The sequence below is a fragment of the Microtus pennsylvanicus genome, chromosome 7 (genome assembly GCF_037038515.1).
Source record: "Microtus pennsylvanicus isolate mMicPen1 chromosome 7, mMicPen1.hap1, whole genome shotgun sequence".
NCBI classification, from domain to species: domain Eukaryota; kingdom Metazoa; phylum Chordata; class Mammalia; order Rodentia; family Cricetidae; genus Microtus; species Microtus pennsylvanicus.
This window is the reverse complement of record NC_134585.1, coordinates 89,134,005-89,155,192: the sequence shown is the minus strand read 5'-3', so window position 1 is coordinate 89,155,192 and position 21,188 is coordinate 89,134,005. Positions and strand designations below refer to the sequence as shown.

The window sequence follows — 21,188 nt, the reverse complement described above, 5'->3', positions numbered from 1 at the left end:
TTCTGGCTTTGTGGAAGCCTAGCCAGTTTGGATGTTCACCTTCCTAGACCAGGATGGAGCGGGGAGGACCTTGGACTTTCCACAGGGCAGGGAACCCTGACTGCTCTTTGGACAAGAGAGGGAGGGGGAGAGGAGTGGGGGAAGGGGGAGAGGGGCGGGAGGAGGGGGAGGAAATTGGAGGCTGGGAGGAGGCGGAAATTTTTTTCAATAAAAAATAAAATAAAATAAATACACTCAGTCAAAGCATATAAGTCTTCTTTTTCCCAATAATTTAGACTTTTTCCATTATTATTAACAAAAAATACAGAATTGTTTAATCCCATAATATCTACTCAGGAGGATCACAGGAGGATACCACCATGAGAGACTATGTATTTTACATATATAATCATTCCCTCACATTGCTTTGAACATGTAAAATTCATTAAAAGTTAAATTCAGTCCTGAATTAGGTACTGCATATTTGGATTTCTGTATGTGTGGATATGTGTATGTAGGTGGGCATGCAGATGCACATGGAGACCAAAAATAGACACAAGTGTCTTCCCCCTTTGCTCTCCACTTCTTAAAAATTATTATCTGTGTGTGTGTGTATTGTGATGAATGTATGTGTGAGTGTATATGATGGGTGTATGTGTGTATAGGTACATGGGTGTATGTTTGTGTGTATGTGTGTCTGGGTGCATGGGTATATATGTGTGTATGTGTCTATGTGTGCATGTCTGTGTGTGTCAGGTGTGTATATGTGTGTGTATGTATACGTATGTGTGTATATGTGTGTATGTGTTTGTGTGCGCATGTCTGTGTGTCTGTGTATATGTGTGTATGTATACGTATGTGTGTATATGTGTGTATGTGTCTGTGTGCGCATGTCTGTGTGTCTGTGTATATGTGTGTATGTATACGTATGTGTGTATATGTGTGTATGTATCTGTGTGCGCATGTCTGTGTGTCCGTGTATATATGTGTGTATGTATACGTAGGAGTGTATATGTGTGTATGTGTCTGTGTGTGTATGTCTGTGTGTCTGTGTATATGTGTGTGTGTGTATACGTATGTGTGTATATGTGTGTATGTGTATGGGTGGGCATGTCTGTGTGTCTGTGTATATATGTGTGTATGTATACGTAGGAGTGTATATGTGTGTATGTGTCTGTGTGTGTATGCCTGTGTGTCTGTGTATATGTGTGTGTATGTATACGTATGTGTGTATATGTGTGTATGTGTCTGTGTGTGCATGTCTGTGTGTCTGTGTATATGTGTGTGTATGTATACGTAGGAGTGTATATGTGTGTATGTGTCTATGTGCGCATGTCTGTGTGTGTCTGTGTATATGTGTGTGTATGTATATGTAGGTGTGTATATGTGTGTATGTGTCTGTGTGTGTATGTCTGTGTGTCTGTGTATATGTGTGTATGTATACGTAGGAGTGTATATGTGTGTATGTGTCTGTGTGTGTCTGTGTATATGTGTGTATGTGTCTGTGTGTGTCTGTGTATATGTGTGTATGTGTCTGTGTGTGTCTGTGTATATGTGTGTATGTGTCTGTGTGTGTCTGTGTATATGTGTGTGTACGTATACGTAGGTGTGTATATGTGTGTATGTGTCTGTGTGTGTCTGTGTATATGTGTGTATGTGTCTGTGTGTGTCTGTGTATATGTGTGTATGTGTCTGTGTGTGTATGGCTGCAGAGATGCCACACAGAGCATGTGTGCAAGTCAGAGGACAGCCTGCATGAGCATGGTCCTCTCCTTCCACTATGTGGTTCTCGGGGACTGAACTCAGGTCTGGGTTTGGTGGGAAGAGTATTTACCCAATGAGCCTGTCCAGACCTTCCACCTTATGTTTAGAGACATGGTCTCTCAGTGAACCTGGAATTCACTGATCCAGCAACCACCAGGGACCCTGCTGTCTCCACACTACACCATCTAGTTACTTGAGTAAAAGAAAGCCACCACCTCCAACAAAAAGGTCTCCACTGTACACATTTTACAGACTTCCTGAATGTCATAGATGACAAAATTCTCTTGTGCCACTGAAGACTCTTGACTTACTTGCACGCGTAGCTGTCCACTGCTTCAACATACATGCACACACCGCCATGCAGGCAGAACCCGTCATGTGATGGTGGGCATTCTGGGTTGCTATTTCTGACCAAATGGCGGTCATCTTCCCCAAGGATAGGGGGTGAGGTAGAGCCTGGAACAGTCAAAAACATGACTTTTATTTTGAGTTTCTGTGAACAGCTTATGATGAAAATATCAAGAATCATAAGCCCCACCTTTCCTTACCAAGCCTTGTGTCAGCAATTGAGAAGCTAAGCCCCTCTTTCTCTGGATTTGGGCCATCAGATACAAAGTATACTAGAGACAAAGAAAGGAGGGGCAATCCTCAGTCTGAAATGATCTGGGGCCCCTGTCAGACAGAGACTGTAGCAATTGATGGGAAGGAAATGCTATAGTAACAGAGGAAAGACTAAGAGGAAAAGCCTCCTGGTTTTGAATTGCTTCCTACTTCTTAAAGGGAAGACGTTGGGTGTACAACCAAGAAGTTTTTCAGTATATTTTCTTTTCATCTTTGTCTTTTTTTTTTTTGAGTGGGGCAGAGTCTCTCAGTAACTCAGGTTATTCTCAAACTCTTGGCAATCCCCCTGCCTCAGCCTCCCAACTACTGGGACTGCAGGCACCAGTCAATACCTACCTTCAATACCCTTTCAATGGAGGAAATAATTTGAGAAAAAACCAAGTCACTATAAAATCCAGAACCCAGGCAAGTAATAACTTCTATGCAGAGCTGAGGGGGCAAGAGCCCTGACCTGGCTGCCAGAGCCTTGGGGAACCAGCTTCTTTGTGGGACGCAGATGGCATGGTTTATGAAATGGAATAGTGGTGACCATTTTAAAGAAACAAAAGCTGGTTGGGTTGCTAATTCACATCAAGAGATACTGGCTTTAAAAAAAAAAAAAAGAGATACTGGCTTTAAAAAGCAATTCTTGAAAGTAATCCTTGAAAAATCCTTGGTGCATGCTTTTAATCCTGCACTGGGGAGGCAGAGGCACGTGGAGCTCTTTGAGTTCGAGACCAGCCTGGTCTACAAAGTGAGTTCTGGGACAGCCTGGGCTGTTATACAGAAAAGCCCTGTCTTGAGAAACAAAGAATAAAGAAACAAAAATCCTTGAAAGTGACTCTTCTCCGGTTACTGCCCCACCACTGAAAAGTTGCCCTATGCTGGGCAACACATGGTGCCACAGCTCTTAGTCCATACTGAGGCGTGCTGTGTGTATAAAACACATACCAGACTTTTAAGACTTAGTACCAAAATTCAAGTAGATGTAAAATTTTATACAGGTTAGCTCTGAAAGTCCTAACATTTGTATGTACCGAAATAAACAAAATATACTATTACAAGCCCAGATCTAGTTTTGACTTGCCTAGTCCTGCAAAGTTTTTCCCACGGTCCCTGAAAACAACCAACCAATGGGAGAGTAGCCACAGAGTTAAGGAGAACTATCTTTACTGAACTGTGAATAATAATGATAATGATAATAATAATAATAACAATAATAATAATACAAGCTTATTACAGATGCTATGAAGTTAACATCCATCTCAAGTTCTGAGTCCCAGCACCAAACACTGGATGAAATCAGGCTCTCTAGTCCTGATTAAACAGTGAGTTCTAGAATCCCCAAGGCAATCAGGATTTCCTGGACCAAGTTCCTCCCGGTTGACCTGGACCATCCATCCACCTACCAGGGTAAGCCAGTCCAGGTGCAGATGGGCGGCCCATGCAAGTGCAGTTGTAGCCTCCCTCGGTGTTGGTGCACTTGGCATCCTCGCCGCAGCTGTGCGCCCCCTGCTGGCATTCATCAATATCTGCCGGAGGAATAAGGGAGAAGAGAAAGGGAATTCAGAGAAGGGAGCAGGGCTGTGGAACCACAGAGTGAGTCTAGGAGGGGTTTCTTCACTGTGTGGTGCCTCATATTCCAGGGCCCTATGCATTTTAGGGCATGAGTGCTGGAAATAAATATCACTGTACCCACGGCTGCACACCTATTCAGGAATTCGAGGCTCCTGATACAATTTCCGTCCCTCTTAGAAGGAATGACTTGTCCAGGCCAGAAATCAGTAGAGCATCTCCAGCAAACAGCATGTCATGTCCTAAAACTCAGACTTCATTTTTGCAACTATATGCTCATCTATCTGCATAAATGGCATATCAAATACAAAGCTTTCCTAAGCACAAGTATGAATCAGCTCCCCTTTAGACCTGCAGCCCGCCTTCTCAGCTAGGCCTCCCTATGTCTGCAGTAAATTACTCTAAGAAGAACTTGTCAGGATTTAAGCACTATGCTGGCCCTTGCCACCTGGCAGGACGCACTCAGGCAGTACCCTGGCCAGCCCAGGGGCCTATGGTTGCTATGTCACTACTTAAGTATGCAGATGCAAAAGGTCCCTTTAAGAGACAAACTCGGCCCACTCCCCATCTCTCTTTCCCACTGCTCTTTTGAAGAGGCGGGCTGGTCTTTGCCTCTTCTTCCTCTTCCTCTCTGTATCTCTCTCTCTCTTCTCCCACTCCCTTTATCTCAATAAAACTCCCAAGTAAGCTCTGCCTGCACGGTGTGTTTGTCCCTCACCCGCTGCATGGCTGGTCCCGCTCCTGCTGTTTTACAACAGAGCTGCCTCAGTGTCTTCCAGCATCCCATCTCTCCCCCAGGCCACTCACAAACACAAGAGCCTCACCTGCTCCTTAGATCACACAGCAATGAGCTCACAGCTGTGCCACTTTAGCGACATGCCAGAGGCTTTTCTGTCAACTACAGCGGTGCTGCCCAGAACAGCAAGACCTTTCCTGTGGGAGTACTGGCTCTCTAAATCCATCTGGTCCTCTAGTCCACACTGTGCTGTTAGTTTAAAATACACACGGGCCGGGCACTGATGGCGCAGCCCTTTAATCCCAGCACTCGGGAGGCAGGCGGATCTCTGTGAGTTCGAGGCCAGCCTGGTCTACAAGAGCTAGTTCCAGGACAGCTAGGACTGTTACACAGAGAAACCCTGTCTCGAAAAACAAAAGAATACATAGTTTTAAGTCTTCATATGCAAGTTTAAGTACAAGCATCTAAAATACTGATTGCATAGTAAAATATTAATATTTTAGATATGGTAGAGCACATAAAATGCACTATTAAAATTAATATCACCCACTTCCCTTTAATTTTCCTAAAAATAGCAGCTAGAAAGCTTAAGAAAGGGCTGTGCAGGGAAGTAAAAGCTATGCCAGCTGCCTCTCAGAGCCTGCTGATAGAACCGGAAACGCCTCTCCATATAGTCATACCCTGACAACCTAGCTCCCAGTGACTGCATCCAAGACAGGGTTTGTAAGAAGCTACCTAAGGTTCAACAAGAACAGAAGGAGGGTGTCCTGTTGGACTGGGGTCTTTCACAGAAGGAGGAGCGCCGGGATTTCTGCACCGTGAGGCCACAGTGAGAAGGTGGCTCTGTAAGCCAGAAATGGCTCATCCGCCACAGCTACGCCAGTCAGACCCTGCATGTGGGGCTGCTGCCTCTACAGCCACAGGGAAGCAAGTGTCCGTGATCCGAACCCCCCCACACGTGTCTGTGTCCTGTGCTGCTCCACTGTTCACACTCGCACACCCAATCCAGACTTAGCACTAGTTCCCACTTCCCAGATACATGGTTCATTCACACCTGGACACTTCCCACCCCTTCACACTTCTGCGTAATTCATACCCACCTCCTCCACAGTCCCTCCAAGAGGACACTTCCTTCAGGAGATCTTGCCGGAGACCTCAAGCAGATAGCCCTCCCAGTTCCCAGCTTCATTGTGTTTCTGCTTCTCTTATACTGTGCATCTGTCTTTGTCTCTTATCAAAGCTGAGTTTCTTTTAGATCATGGTCTGTTGGCAAGTAAGAACTGGTTTCCCAGTCTTGATGTTCTTCATAGTTCTATTGCCTTTGCGCGTAATGGAGACTACCGACTTGGAATTACTATCCTGAATAGATCAGACTAACTTCTGTTCTATGTTTCCTGTGGTTTTGAATTCTCTCTTTCTCCGAAAGTTATGAGATTGAACATCTGGCCTCATGAATGCCATACAAGCACTGTAACTGAGCCATGCCTCCAGCCCTCAAATTGATGTAAACAAACAAACAAAACCAGAATTCCTGTTGTAATCTCAAGTTAGAAATCCTCTCTCAATTTGATAGAGTTCACTCTTCCCAAAGCAAAATCATGCACTGTTGAAACTCTTTTTAAAAAAAATTTATTTATTTGTGTGTGTGCAAAATTTATTTATTTGTGTGGAGGTCAAAGGACAGCTGGCAGTTGGTTCTTTTCCATCTTTATGTTGGTCCCAGGGATTGAACTCAGGCTGCTGGGCTTGGCAGCAAGTACCTACACCCACCAAGCCATCATAGCTGCCCATCAACATTTTTTTATAGAATGTATGTTCCAAACCTGGCTTGAAGCCTGTCACCTGCTGTGCTGGACACTTTATGTCAACTTGACACAGGCAAGAGTCACATGAGAGGAGGGAACCCCAGCTGAGAAAATACCTCCTTAAGACTGGGCTGTAGGCAAGCCCGTGGAGCATTTTCTTAGTTGATTGATGTGAGAGGGTGGTCCTGGGCAAGTCATGGGGAGTAAGCCAGGAAACAGCACCCCTGCATGGCTTCTGCATCAGCTCCTGCCTCCAGATTCCTGCTTGTTTGGGTTCCTGCCCTGACTTCCCTCAGTGATGGACTTATCTGGAAGTGAAAACTGAACTCAACCCTTTCCTTCCCAAGTTGCTTTGTCATGGTGTTTCATCACAACAATAATAACCCTAATTAAGACACATACTTATCAAATACACACACACACACACGTGCACACAGAGAGAAACACATATCGAGGTACGATGGTAGAAAACACAAACATACCCATGGCTTCCATGGTCCTGAGGATCTCCATGGAGCCAGGCAAGGCAAGGCCATGACACCCTTTGGCATATTTGATAGGAGGCAGGTTAGTGAGAGTGGGAATCTAGAGTTTAAGTCTCTGTGAAAATATACCTCCTTTTTTCTTCAAAAGAAATGAAATATGATGTCTGTTTGCCCAAAATATCTGTGAGCCTGCTTAATTAGAGCAGTGACATTTTCCTGACTGACTGCCAAATGTGTGCTTAAAAGTGGGTTTTCAGATGTCTGGGGACTGCACAGAGCTAATCTGATAAAGTCTGGCTTAAGCCATCCAGATCCACAAATGGACAGTCATGACCTTCACATGTGAGAGAAAACACCGTCAGTGGGGTTTCTTATCAGGGCATCTGCCCTTCACGGTTTGTTTCCAGGAGGAACAGAAAAGCCCAGAAGAGGAGCCAGGAAGCCCTGAGAAAGTGGCTAAGCACCGCACTAGGTGAGGGTGGCCTAGGGCAGGCCTCCACTTGTACCGTGACGCTGACACCTGGGGCAGCAGAAGCCATCCGGAGAGTGAACTCCCAGCCCACGGCCCCACCCAGGCCCTGGCAGGGAAGAGCGATTTATGAAAGGGCCTTCAATCATTCTGTACTTGCAGTGAGATGTCAGTGCTGGAAGCTCTCGTCTCTTGAACGATCAAGGAACACCCTACGCCCGCCTTGGAGCCGCCTGTCCTTTCCTTCACCTCCCAACACACCCACACCAGCTCTGCACATCACCGCCGTCCGGCTGCTACACTCAGTCACGAGGAGATGCTGCCCAGCTACCCACTGAAGGCTTACAGCACTGAGCCCTGATAAACCGCCATCACTCAAACCCCAGGGAAGGAACTAAAAAGGAAAAGAGGTAGACAATCTCCTCGGCGGCTTGTGCCTTGTGGCCAAGAGACTGTTGACTGAGCCCTAAACTCCATCTGTCTGAACAGGTCACACGACTTCTCGTTTCTTCTCGCTTGACATGCGTCTCTCTCCAATCACATCCCGCCTTGTCTTGGCCCACAGCAACCACAACTTTTGATGACTCTCCTTAGCTTGCCTCTTCTCCCGCCTTGCCCGCTGGCACCTGCGTGCTCTCACCAAGACAGTTGATTCCATCTCCTTCGTAGCCTTCTGAGCACCTGCAGGCGTAGCCGCCCTCCGTGTTGATGCACTCGGAGGAAGCGGTGGGACACCTCGCACTGCCCAGCGCACACTCGTCTATATCTGTGGGCAGATTGTGGACACGGAAAATGTTTAGGCCAGCAATGGTTTTTCAACCCGTGGGTCATGACCCCCACAGCGTTGCATTTCAGATACCCTGCATATTGGATATTTACATTAGGGTTCAAGATATCCTGTATATTGGATATTTACATTAGGGTTCAGATATCCTGCATATTGGATATTTACATTAGGGTTCATAGCAGTAGCAAAATTAGCCATGAAGTGGCAATGAAATAATTTTGTGGTTGGGGGTCACCACAACATGAAGAACTGCATTCAAGGCTCACAGCATTAGGAAGGGTGAGAAGCACTGGGGTAGGCAATCTTGGAAATTAGCATCAGGACTATAAGGAAGACTAAGCCTTTGTACAGTTAATCACTTGGCTGCTAACAGGCGCTGTTAATGAATAAATCGACATTTTAGACTTGAATTTCATTTTCTAATTAATTCTTATGAAGTTCTCACCTGTCCAAATAGCTAAGTCCTTCTGAGTAAATTATGTTCTGCCAGTGTTTCCGATGACAAGGACTGACATTTTCCCAGAATTAACCAACTTACAATTTGAGGCTATCAATATAAAATCAAAATCTATCCATCACAATCTACTTGTTTTGCCAAAACATATATGCTAGCTTTTTATGAAGGAAAATGTTCTATTTTGTGAATTTGTAAGCTTGACTTGAGCTCAAATTCATGCTTCTCTTAATGTCAACTTCATTTTTTGCATACTTTTAGTATAGCATCAGTATACTATGAGGCAGTGGTATATGTAAATAGGCTCATTTTCTGTACATACAATACTTTTTTCTAACATCAAATAATTTATTTAAGCCTCCAGATTTCTTAAATCCTGGAGACTTTTAAGTCAGTAAATGCAAAAAGAATGCTTCTGGTTCATGATTTTTCAAATTTGGGTATTCGGCCTTTGCTCTTACCGGAACACACGTTTCCAGGCCCAGCAAAGCCTTCCAAACACTGACACGCAGCAGTCTCTCCCTCTGAGACACAGCGAGCGTGCCTGTCACATGCCCCAGGGCCACAGTCATCTTGATCTGCAAACACAAAAACCCCACGCAATTATTTCCAGTCTTCAGAGAAGAAAGTGGACCTCAGCGTGCTGGACAGAACATCCCCGCATCGCATTCCTGCAATTCAAGTATGAGCTAGCCTCCAAACAGAAAGAACTGGTTAGACCTGCCCTCCATGTCTGTTTTACTAGATGCGGAAGATACATCTCACTGCTTCCATGGAGCCCAAACTTCAGCTGTATTTTTTGTGTGCTTGCTAGTTTTGCATTGCTTTGGTTTGTTGGTTGTGGTTTGGTTGCTGCTCTGGCTTTTTCAATTTTTTTTTTAAAGATTTTATTTATTATGTTTACAGTGTTCTGCCTCCATGTATCCCTGAAGGCCAGAAGAGGGCACCAGATCTCATTACAGATGGTTGTGAGCCACCATGTGACTGCTGGGAATTGAACTCAGGACCTTTGGAAGAGCAGCCAGTGCCTGTAACCACTGAGCCATCCTTTTCTACCAGGTAGCAGTGATAGCAAATAGCCAAGACTGGCCCTAACATGAGATGCTCCTGCCTCCCTCTCCCAGAGGCTGAGCTAGACCTCAGTCTTAAAAAAGTCATCTGGTGTTCGGAGAGCTCTCTGTGGACTTGTTTATAATTAGGTCAAAGCATCTGTACATTTAAACTACTAGCAGTGCTTAAAACAGACTCCAATTTTAAGAAGATTTTACTTAAAAATTCCCAACCATTGTGACATCCGAAAGGCCCACCTATTCTTCTCCCAAAACACAGACTTGCATGTAGCAAGCAGATCTGTTTATGACAAGGAGATTGACTCAGAGAAAGACTTATTATTATTTTACTAATATCATGTTTCATATCGAATAGGATATATGTCTCAGAGTGTGCTTATTATCAAGATTTATGCACTGACTTGTAAGCCTCCTGGCAACTTCGCAAAGTCACGAAGCATACAAGTCAAATGCTGTACAGGGATCATTTCATTTCATACCCCATTGCAAGGCAAATGCCCCGGGGGGACAGAGGTACATGTCAAGCCGCAGATATGAGCAAGTTTTTCTTTGTTTCTTCCCTTTCTGCTTTAACCACTTGTGCGTATAATCATTCCCCCAAATGCCACCCACCACCTCCTTTTTGGAGTTGGAGTAGCTGACATACCACAGCAGTCTGTGAACCATCACCTCTCTGGTCACTGGTCAGTTTGTTCGCAGTGTACAGGGAGATAAAATGAAGCCTTCTGAGCCCATTTGGTAATCAAAGGTTAAATGTTCTAAGCTGGATTTGGGTCCCATGTGACTGCAGACACGGGGGTAATGGTGTTTTTGTGTTTCATATGCTTCGCTGCTCATTTGTCTTGTGTGAACACATGCCTTTCATGCTTGCTTGGTGACTCCCTGTCACTCACAACTCAAGATGGGTGCATTCAAATAGTTAGTTCCCAAATCAGAAGGCTGCTGAGAGCAGGAGTGGGCAGGATCCAGATCACACCAGGCATTTGAAACCACTGGAAAAGCTCCGAAACGAGAACATAACTCAGGACTTCTGCAAACCTTGAGTCATTTTGCATGATGGAAAGCAACAGACACACAGTAGGAGGCACGGGCTACAACCAGAGTTCTTTCTGTGACAGGCTAGCTGTAGGCACAGTGGCAATGCTCAACCGTCCTCTCTACACTATGAGCAGGGATTTCTGCAATGGTTGCTGCTTTCCATACGTGTTGTACAAATCCAAGGAAAAAGTGATTGTTTCAAAAATTCTCTGCAAATTAAAATTTACTACACATATCTAAATAAAGATGATAAGGAAGGGCATAGTCAGGGTTGCAGACATGGTTCAGTGGCTAAGAACACTTGCTGCTCTTCCAGGGGACCACGGTTTGATTGCCATACCCATATGGCTGTGCACAGACATCTGCAACAGTAGTCTCAGAGAATCTGACGGGACCAGGCACCCATGTGGTGCACAGACATACATGTGGAAATACAGTCGTACACACAAATAATTAAAACATTTTAATAATTAAAAAGGCCTAGTGATAGCTTAATAATTAGGGCTGAAGGTGTAGCCCAGTGTGAGCACCAGCACTTAAGGAACAAAGCCCCCAACGCCAGAAACTCTGGGAGCTGAACTGTAAAAATCAGATTCACTCAGAAGTACCTAACGTGTACCCAGGTCCTGCTGAGTGAAAAAATGCAGTAATGCAAGGATGCAAACACAAGCTCTGCTGTCTTGCATTATCTCTGATGCAAACGCAAGCTCTGCTGTCTTGCATTATCTCTGAAGACTAAGCGAATGCAAAGTCAAACACAGGCCTAAGTCCTCACAGTGTTTGAGTGCAGCACCATTCCTGGGCCCCCACAGCCCTCAATGTGCTCGTTGCCATGTATCGTCATGGGGCAATCTTTCTCAAGTATGTTAGAATATGCTCTATGAGCATGTATGGGTCCCTGGTGAGTCTGGACAGAGTCTCTAGCTCACTGATTGATTGATAATGCTTCATGTGATTGGACAGCTTATTCTCACATTCAGCTGTGGCCATGCAGGTTGAGATTATTTCACATGGCCTGGTATCCGAAGCACTTGGTACAGTGTATGACCAGAAAAATAGCCAAATAAATCTACTTCCAGTGTGACACATTTTTCTGACTCTTCTTATTTCAACATGAATTGGTTATTTGATCATATTTACTTTTTAAGAATTCAAATATTTGCTTTTATATGTTTGCATGTATTCATATTCACATGTATAGGTGTGTAGAGGCCAGAAGGACGCTGACTTCCTTCCTCAATCATTTTCTACCTGATTTTTTTTTCTTTTTTTTTTTTGAGCAAATGTCTCTCACTACATGAGCTTGCTAATTCAAACTGGCTGGCTGGCAGGCAGGCCTCAGGGGTCTTCCTGTATCCATGTCCCCAGCACTAGGGACAAGTGCCAGCTCCCAAGCCCTGGTTTAGTGTGGGTCCTCGGGATCCTAACGCAGGCCCCCACGCTTGTGCAAGCACTTTACTAACCAAGTCCTCTCTCCAGTCCTTTGTCATCCTAATTTTCAGAATCTTTAGTCAGGTCACCAATTAATACAACTCAGCCTTAGTTTTCACATATTAATTATCCTTGTTACTAAAAAATATAGGTCTTCCTATCATCAGAAACCCCACTGCTGGAGCATGCAGCCCTGGAGTGCCCTGCACACCTCCTCTACAGACGACCAAATCAGACGTCCTCTCACTGAGCTTTCAAAGACTTTGTTTAGGCTTGGTTTTTGAGATGGGGTTTTTCTGTGTAGCCTTGGCAGTCTTAGAATATAGACTAGGCTGGCCTAGAACTCAGAGACCCACCTGTCTCTGCCTCCCCAGTGTTGGGATTAAAGGCATGCGCCACCATCACCCAGGAGTTTTCAAACATTTTTAAAAGCTACAGATGTTGTGTTAAAACAAAATATTACTCAAGGGACTGAGGAGATGGTTCAGTGGATAAAGCTGGGACCTCCAACATCCAGGTAAACAGCAGGTGGGTGTGACAGGCTCCCTATAATCCCAGTCCTTGGCAAATGGAGACAGGGGATTTCCTGGAACAAGCTATGGGTTCAGGAGACCCTATCTGACTATATGAAGCAGAAAGTGCTAAAGAAGACATCTGACATTAACGTCTAGTCTTACAGGGTGGGTTTACAGTAGAGCTCTAGAGCTCATCCGAAAACTACTTGCCTTATGAGTGAGCACAGAACGTAATAGACTCATGTTCCCTAAAGTTGTTACACATTGAAAAAAAAATTGACATTCTCCTGATAGATATGCACTATAGACAAGGAATTCTGACATTTTCTGTTCATGGGGTTTTGGCAATAATTAAAGTAATCAATTAATACTGCTCATCAATTGCTTCAACTTTTCACAATGGCTAGATAGATCAAGTACTGTCCATAGGAGATAGGCGGGGAAAGACTTGTCTCTTCTCTCCTAACTGTCACCTCTGTTTCCAATTATACTTCAAAGAGTGCAGCCTTGAGGCTGTCAACATGTCCAGTCCAACTCTAAGCCAACAGAGCTGCACACACTTTTCAGAAGAGGAAGAGCCAAGTCTAAGGTTGGGCTGCAGCAGACTTGGCCAATACTGTATTAGGGAGCGCGAGCACAGACCTTCTTATTGAGAGAGTGGAAGCTGTCAGAACCAGAGCTGTCTGGGACCACTCACAGGTCGTACCTGACACCATGATTTCGGCCACTAAGGTGTGCTGGGACTCTGTACTGTTATCTTCTGGGGCTTCCGTCCTAATGATGTTGTCCAACGATGTTGTCTCGTGACTGAGCTCAGCGTTGTCACCTGTGGGACGAAGGCTCCAATAGTTAAGCCTTTCGATTTCAAGGAAAGTTTGATTGAATTGACATTGATAGCGAGTCACTGGTAACGAGTTCAGACTCATTTTAATAATAAGATTGAGGGAAGTGGGCAGGGTTTGGTGGAGCCAATGGGGAGAAATATGGGGCTCTTTTGGATAAAGAACAGTGTTCACATACCAAGCTCCTTCTGAATATAACCAGCTCAGAATCGCAGACCACAATAACAGAAAGTTGGGAGAGCATCTCTCCCCGACCTGTCTTTTCTCTTTGGTTTTTTGATTTTTCTACAGGGTTTCTTTGTGTAATAGCCCTGTCTGTCCTGGATCTTGCTTTGAAGATCAGGAAGGCCTTGAACTCACAGAGATCCACCTGACCTGCTACCTTCTGAGTGCTGGAATTAAAGGCATGTGCTTCCAGCGCCCAGCTCCCAAAAGCCTTTAATGTTAGCTCCTTCCTTTGTTCTGCTTTCGTATTTACACTAGCCAGATTTCACTGAGACTTTAAAGTTAACGTGCATGAAACGCCTATAGTAACACACAGCTCACTGCTCCCGCGGAGGAGGACATGGAGTCCCCAAGGCAGCACTTTGCTCAGCTGTGCCCCTTGGACCCTGGGTCCCACTGCACAGAGTCCGCAGTACCAGGACTCTCTGTGCCACAGGAGAAAGCCACCCTCTCCGCCACGCTCACATTGTTATTAATACAGCAAGGCGGTGTGGGGAAGAGGGGGTGCCATAGCACAAGCAAAGGGGACACCAATGCTCACCAGGAGCTGAGGCCTCTACTACCCACTCGGTAACCTCACAGCGAAAACAAGAGACACAGCGAGCATTGCTAAGGTTCAGATCCCTTGGCCATTAACTCTGGAATTTCCCTGCTCTGGATAATAAAATAAGTAACACACACATGAAAGGCTAGCCGGGTCCTGTTGACCTTATGATAGTTGCCTGGAGAAGCATGCAAGTCCTTTTTGAGATGTGAGCAGAAATCCTCCCTTTCTCCACTCAAAGGATGATGGACAGGCAAACTATGGGTAACCGGCAAGGCTTCCCTCAAAAACAAATGGCATGAAGCCCGCCGCTCCCCCAAAGAAACAGCCGGCAGTATCTGTTTCGTGTGTCAGACTCCTCATGGCAGGTAAGTTTTAAGAAACTAGGGCCCGGGCAGTTCTGACAGCCAAAGAACAATATTCCCCCTGAAACCTGTTAAACAGCACCCCTTTCAATAGGCTATTAAGTGATCCCCCTGCCCCCGTCTTTCCAACTTCATGTCTCCCAGAGGCCACGTGTACTTCACAACTGTCAACCAAGACAACACAGAAGTGGCCGTGGGTCCAGCTGCTGTCTGTGCCGCTGACTTCAGGACTGACAGGGAAAACAATGGCTCCTTTCTCACTACCTGTTTTGTCAGAAAACATGCATATTTAGTCATTGCCATGAACTACCCTATGCTGAGAAACATTAGAGTTCTCTTAATATCATTTGAATTAAGATTACATTTTTCCAGTATCCTAAGAACTGATAAATATAATTCATGTGTATAAAAACCCTTTGGGGATCTTAAGAAGTCTTTTAAAGATCATAAAGGAGTTCTGAATCTAAGAAGCATGAAACTATTATCCTAAGGCAACAAATTAATAGAGGAAAAATGTCTGAAAACCCAATATCCACCTCCACTCCACAGACAGAGCCATCCACTCACTGTTATCAACCTGTCACTTAACTTATATTTATAACACACGTACCAGATAATTACGCACCTTTTAAAAAGGCTTAACAAAATATAAATTATCTTTGGCACATTTTTGGGAGGAAGACACCAAAAGATGTCTCCAGATATTCCTCGTTTGGGCACGCACTGAAGGCAGAAAGGTCGTACGTCATCAGGGCTTACTCCCTCGCCTCTCTCTCTCAGCTACCGCTTCTCGGTACGCACCTCCTGTCCCTGTTTGCTGCTTTAAAGTCATTTCTCTAAAGGACTCAAGTTTTCCTACTGGGACCTATAGTGTGGGAAGGAGACTGCCTTTCACAGCCCTTAAAATTAAGAACATAACATTTCTAAAGAAACTGGCTCTAAACATCGCTGGGAGGTGGAACAATGTGGACATTTATTTCTAAGCCCCAGCACAGTCCACTACAAATGGGGAGAATATGGAATTTAAATCCTTTACAATGAGAAGTCAGTCTAATTTAGTCTATAATAAGGAATAACAGCAACAAAACTCATTGGGGCAGGGACGAAGAAACCCAAACACACTCAGCATTTCTGAAGACAAGGAGCACTTAATAATACAAAACACTGCAACCATCAAAAGCAGAGGCATGGATGTCCCACTGTATGGAGCCCGGGGGGGATAATTCAGCTGCACAGTATGCTACATTACCAGCCAGTAACTAACTACCTTTCTGGTCAAGACACATCTTCCCATCCTGGGCTTTCACAAAACCTTCACGACACAAACACTGAGCAGTTCCAAAGCTCTCTTGGCAGATATGGTCACAGCCACCATTCTTGTGTATGCAGGGATCGGCCCCTAGCAGAGAACAGAGAGAGTGTGGATGGGTCTGGAGAAGTCAAGGATGTTGCAAATCAAGGACATCTCTGGGTGAGAACTCGGCCATTCTAAAGGGAAGGTGTGCACAGACTGCTCTCACACGAGTTCCCACAGGGGGCAGACAGCTCAGAATGTTGCTACTTTACAATTATTTGCTGAGCATAGTCAGTAGTTCAGTTTGTAAGGCTCCTTAGTCAGGTGTGATTCCTAGTTCCTGACCCATGATCTAGTCAAACTCAGATCTTCAGGAAGAGGAGCTGCTGGAGAGAGCTGAATGACTCTTCCTTGGCTTGTTACTCACTGCTGCTCACCCTGTGAGGGTGAGGGGAACCCACGTATGGGTAGAAGTTTCCACCGCAAAAATCTAAGTTGCCTGAATCAATAACTATTAACATATCAATTATTTCTATTTGATACTACACATTCCAAATGGGACTTTCTTTCAACTGGGGTGTTTACTTTGTGGTTATCTATCTATCTATCTATCTATCTATCTATCTATCTATCTATCTAATATATTTTTATTATCATATCTATCTATGTATCTATCTATCTATCTATATCTACCTATATTTATATCTACCTATCTACCTACCTATCTATCTATCTATCTACTATGAAAAGGATCTAAATTGCTTATCCTTTTTAAAAAAATTATTTATTTTTGTGTGCTTTGGTGTTTTGCCTGCATGTATACCTGTGTGCGGGTATCAGGCCCCTTGGAAGTGAAATGAAGACAGTTGTGAGCTGCCATGTGGGTGCTGGAAATTGAACCTGGGTCCTCTGAAAAAACAGCCAGTGCTCTTAACCCCTGAGCCATCTCTCCAGCCCCCTTAAATTGCTCATCCTTATTACTGTAACTAGAGTATTTGCAACGTAGAAAGTAGGTAAAATGGAGCAAGGTGCGGCGCGTGGCTGCTGGGATAAAGCCTAGATGACTAAAATCACCGTATCAGGGATGAAGCACAAACTACCAAACTACCAAGTTTGTCTGGGTTTTGATTCAAATAATGCACAAATCGCAGAAAAATTTAACATTTATAGAGACAGATGGAAAGAAAGATCACAAAATCCCCTCCACCCCCACCACCTGCTACCATTGGTTATTGCGGCCACAGTCTCCGGTGCAGGAGGGCCTGTGGGACTGCTCCGGTGTACCTGGTTTTGCCAATGGGTGGACCACAACCAGTGACGAGGGCTTCAGCATGCTGCCTCGGAGACGTACCCTATTTTGGCCAGTCCTCTTGTTCACCCTTATTACCGAGGGGATAGCCCAATCCGAGAACCACACGTGATCCTCAAACACGGCTACAGCAAAGGGGTGACCTGGAAGCAATTGAAAGGCCATTCAGTACAGAGAGGTTCTCTTCACAGGGGGCATTTATAAGGGGACAAAGCTTAGAACCACGTCACTACATCATAGGTGGCTGCTGACCTACAAGGGTCTTAACAGTACCAAGGAGGAGGCCAGTGTGGAATGTTTTGTGCCCATCTGCCACAGACTGAACTTGAGCATGTTTCAAAACCTGCTGCTCCTCAGTCCAGGTTCCTGTCATGTGAATGGCTGTCATGAGCACTAGAATAATTTACATGACCGAGCAAGTGGTTTTTGAAACTGCCATCTCCATTGCTGTATTCCCGAGTTCATCTCCATCACTGCATTCCTGAGTTCGTGTCTCCTGGCTGCTCTCTATTCTCACACATCATCCTTTCTTACTTCTCCCAGGCCTATACTGCCAAGAATGACCCCATCTCTTCATATTTACCCTCCTCCCCAAGCTTAGCGTGCGTATTGGCATCCCACCTTTTGTACCAATGGCCTCCTCCCCTTATCCCATTAGCCTGTCTCTTCCCTGCTGTTCTGAAAGGAGCTTTTTGAACACCTATTATTTGTTGCCTCCAATTCCACAGCTCCTATAGATCATCCAGCGGGCTGCCTTCTGAGCGCTCCTCAACTAAAACCACCTCTGCAGGCCCCTGGAACTGCTGCGAGGAGGGGTTTGAGCACAGGCCAACGCCACACAGTGTCTCAAGACACCAGAGTGCAGGAGATACACATTCAGAAGCCTTGGAGGCCTTCATCATGCCTCTTCACGTTCACCAGGTCAACAAATTTGGAGAAGTGAAAGAAATGTCTCCCCCTTGTGGTGGAATACTCAAATGACTTGTCATGGCCATAGAGAGTGTCCTCCACTTTACCACTATCAGCCAGGATCCTTAGCATTCATTTCAGTCTCTAGTCCTTTGTCCGAAAGCAAAACCATCAGCAGAGCATGGGGGTTTCTTTTACATGACTGATGTTCCTTTCATTGTGGCTAGAAGACACACAGCACAACCTTTACCGCCTTAGCCTCCGTGTACTGTTCAGCAGGGGAAGTGTGCACACACTGATGTGCAACCAGTCTCTAGAAATCCAGGATTTTGAAAATCTGAAATTCTGTGCCAACTTCCCCCTAGCCCCTGAGAAATCCTATTCTACCTCATGTTTGCATGAGGCTACCTACTCTGAATTACTACGAGCAAACAGGAGTGTCCAGCTATTTGCCTTTTTAGTCATATAGTATAATGTCCTTAAAGATTGTCCATTTGAAGCATGTGTTAGAATTAGCTCTTATGTTTCAACAAACACATTGAACACAATCATCCTTACCTATGGCAAACAACCACAACTAATTGCACTTTAATTAAAGATGAATTCATTCAATCCTTTCATTAAAAATCCTGAACTGTTGGGGCTCAAAAGATGGCTCAGTGGTCAAAAGCACTGGCTACTCTTCCAAAGGACTTAGATAAGAATCCCAGCACCAACACGGCACCTCAAACTGTCTTTAACTCTAGCTCCGCAGGATACAATGCCCTTTTCTGGCCCACCATGGGCATGAGGCATACATGCTGGCAAAACACCCATACACATAAAATTAAAAGAAAAAGAAAATCCTGAGCAGTCAATTGAGAAGACATCACATGTACTGCAGTAGGTGGCGCTCTAGAGTAGGAATGAGTAGACAAACACATTATTTGCAATTGCTCTTCAAGAGAAAATTACACTATTCAGATTGCAATAACCCTTGAAATTATAAAATATACACTAAAAGGCTATGAAGCTGGTGAAGAGTTCACCTATTCCTGTTGTCCTGTAACTCTGTTTAATCTCCAGCACCACCTAAATTGGGTATGGGAACATGCCTATCACCTCAGAACTCTGGAGGTGAAGGCAGGAGGGCCAGAAGCTCAAGGTCATCTCCCACTACATAATTCAAATCCAGCCTGGGATACATAAGACTCTATCTCAAAAATAAATAAAATAAAGTATTATATACTATTTTTTTTATCCAGAATGTGAGGCTTTTACATCCTGGTTAGGAATGTTCATATATCTACCTCTATAATGAGCCATCTTTTGAGCCCCAACAGTTCAGGATTTTTAATGAAAGGATTGAATGAATTCATCTTTAGTTAAAGTGCAATTAGTTGTGGTTGTTTGCCATAGGTAAGGATGATTGTGTTCAATGTGTTTGTTGAAACATAAGAGCTAATTCTAACACATGCTTCAAATGGACAATTTAGTTTTATTTAATTGGGTAGTATTTAAAAAAAATCAAATCAGCCACTTCCACATCTTCATTCCCTATGAGAAATCAATGAATGTCTGTCAAGGCTGAACTATAAATGCAAGCTTACCATTATTTATGAAGAATATAGCTGTTTTAAACAATTGTAGAAATACATGCAATTTAAATATTTCTCTTTGCTTGATTTCATGCTATATTATCTAGAAAATTACTGTCTCTAAACTAAATAGATTTGGCAAAATAACTATTTTGTTAATTCCTTCCTACAAGAAACTAATATTTGATCTTTTTAAGCAGTGTCTAAAGCCCTAAAATTCTTCCAACACTTCTAGGTTTTCACTTTCCTTATACCAACCTGCTATCAGACCCTCCCTAATTTTTATTTCTAATGTTTAATCCTGCAATCTTCTATTTCACTTTTTAATACCATGTGAACTGATGCCTGGACATCCCTTGTAACTTGTTCAGCGATGTCCTTCTCTCTAGACCTCAATCTGACCACGGCACTGTCATCTAGGTGATTTCCCTGAAACGCCAATCTTGTCACGTATGCCTCTTGCTCAAGAACATTTACTGTATCCTTAGAAAATCCAAGTTTAGGTTCAGTCGCTTTATCCTGGTAGCTCTGTTTACCACATGGCCCAGTTCCAAAGGTCCATGTGGACTCCCCAAGTCCAGAGGAATTTCCCATGCACACTGCATTTGTACTTCTCTTTGACAGGCTAGAGAGAGTGTGCACATGTGTGTTTCTTTGTATTTCTGTGTATGGATGTATGTGGGTACCTGCAGAGGCCAGAAGAGGGTATCAAAATCCTTGGAGCTGGAGTTACAGGTGGTTGTGAGCCGTTCAACATGGCTCCTGGGAACCAAACCCTGGTCCTCTGGAAAGGCAGCAAGTGCTCTTAACCACTAAAATCATCTCTCAAGTCCCTGACTTAACATTTTAAAGATATTTATGAAAATGTATGCTCTCCTATGAATAATCTGAAAATGCAATAGGAGAGAAAACATCCTTGATTAATCTTTGCCCATATTTTCAACTGATTTTCATTAATTCTTAAAAATGATATTATCACAGTTATGGAATGTCAGGTTAAAAAGACAGAAACCTAGATGCCCTTCAATGGAAAAATGGATGAAGAAAGTATGGAATATATACATATTAGAGTACTACTCAGCAGTAAAAAACAAGGACTTCTTGAATTTTGCATACAAATGGATGGAAATAGAAAACACTATCCTGAGTGAGGTAAGCCAGACCCAAAAAGAGGAACATGGGATGTACTCACTCATATTTGGTTTCTAGCCATAAATAAAAGACATTGAGCCTATAATTTGCGATCCTAGAGAAGCTAAATAAGAAGGTGAACCCAAAGAAAAACATATAGGCATCCTCCTGAATATTAACCTTCATCAGGCGATGAAAGGAGACAGAGACAGAGACCCACATTGGAGCACCAGACTGAAATCTCAAGGTCCAAATCAGGAGCAGAAGGAGAAAGAGCACAAGCA

General features: G+C 44.1%; 1 protein-coding gene across 1 annotated transcript in view; it reads right to left on the bottom strand.

The window, feature by feature from the left end:
* Egf (epidermal growth factor) overlaps positions 1-21,188 on the bottom strand; it is a 79,386-nt gene that overhangs the window by 12,369 nt on the left and 45,829 nt on the right. The window contains exons 14-20 of the mRNA XM_075981353.1: positions 17,263-17,430; positions 15,952-16,083; positions 13,415-13,534; positions 9,116-9,232; positions 8,054-8,179; positions 3,753-3,875; positions 2,055-2,199 (exon numbers count right to left, since the gene is read on the bottom strand). Of these exons, the coding sequence (XP_075837468.1) occupies positions 2,055-2,199; positions 3,753-3,875; positions 8,054-8,179; positions 9,116-9,232; positions 13,415-13,534; positions 15,952-16,083; positions 17,263-17,430 (931 nt within the window). The remainder of the gene's footprint in view (positions 1-2,054; positions 2,200-3,752; positions 3,876-8,053; positions 8,180-9,115; positions 9,233-13,414; positions 13,535-15,951; positions 16,084-17,262; positions 17,431-21,188) is intronic.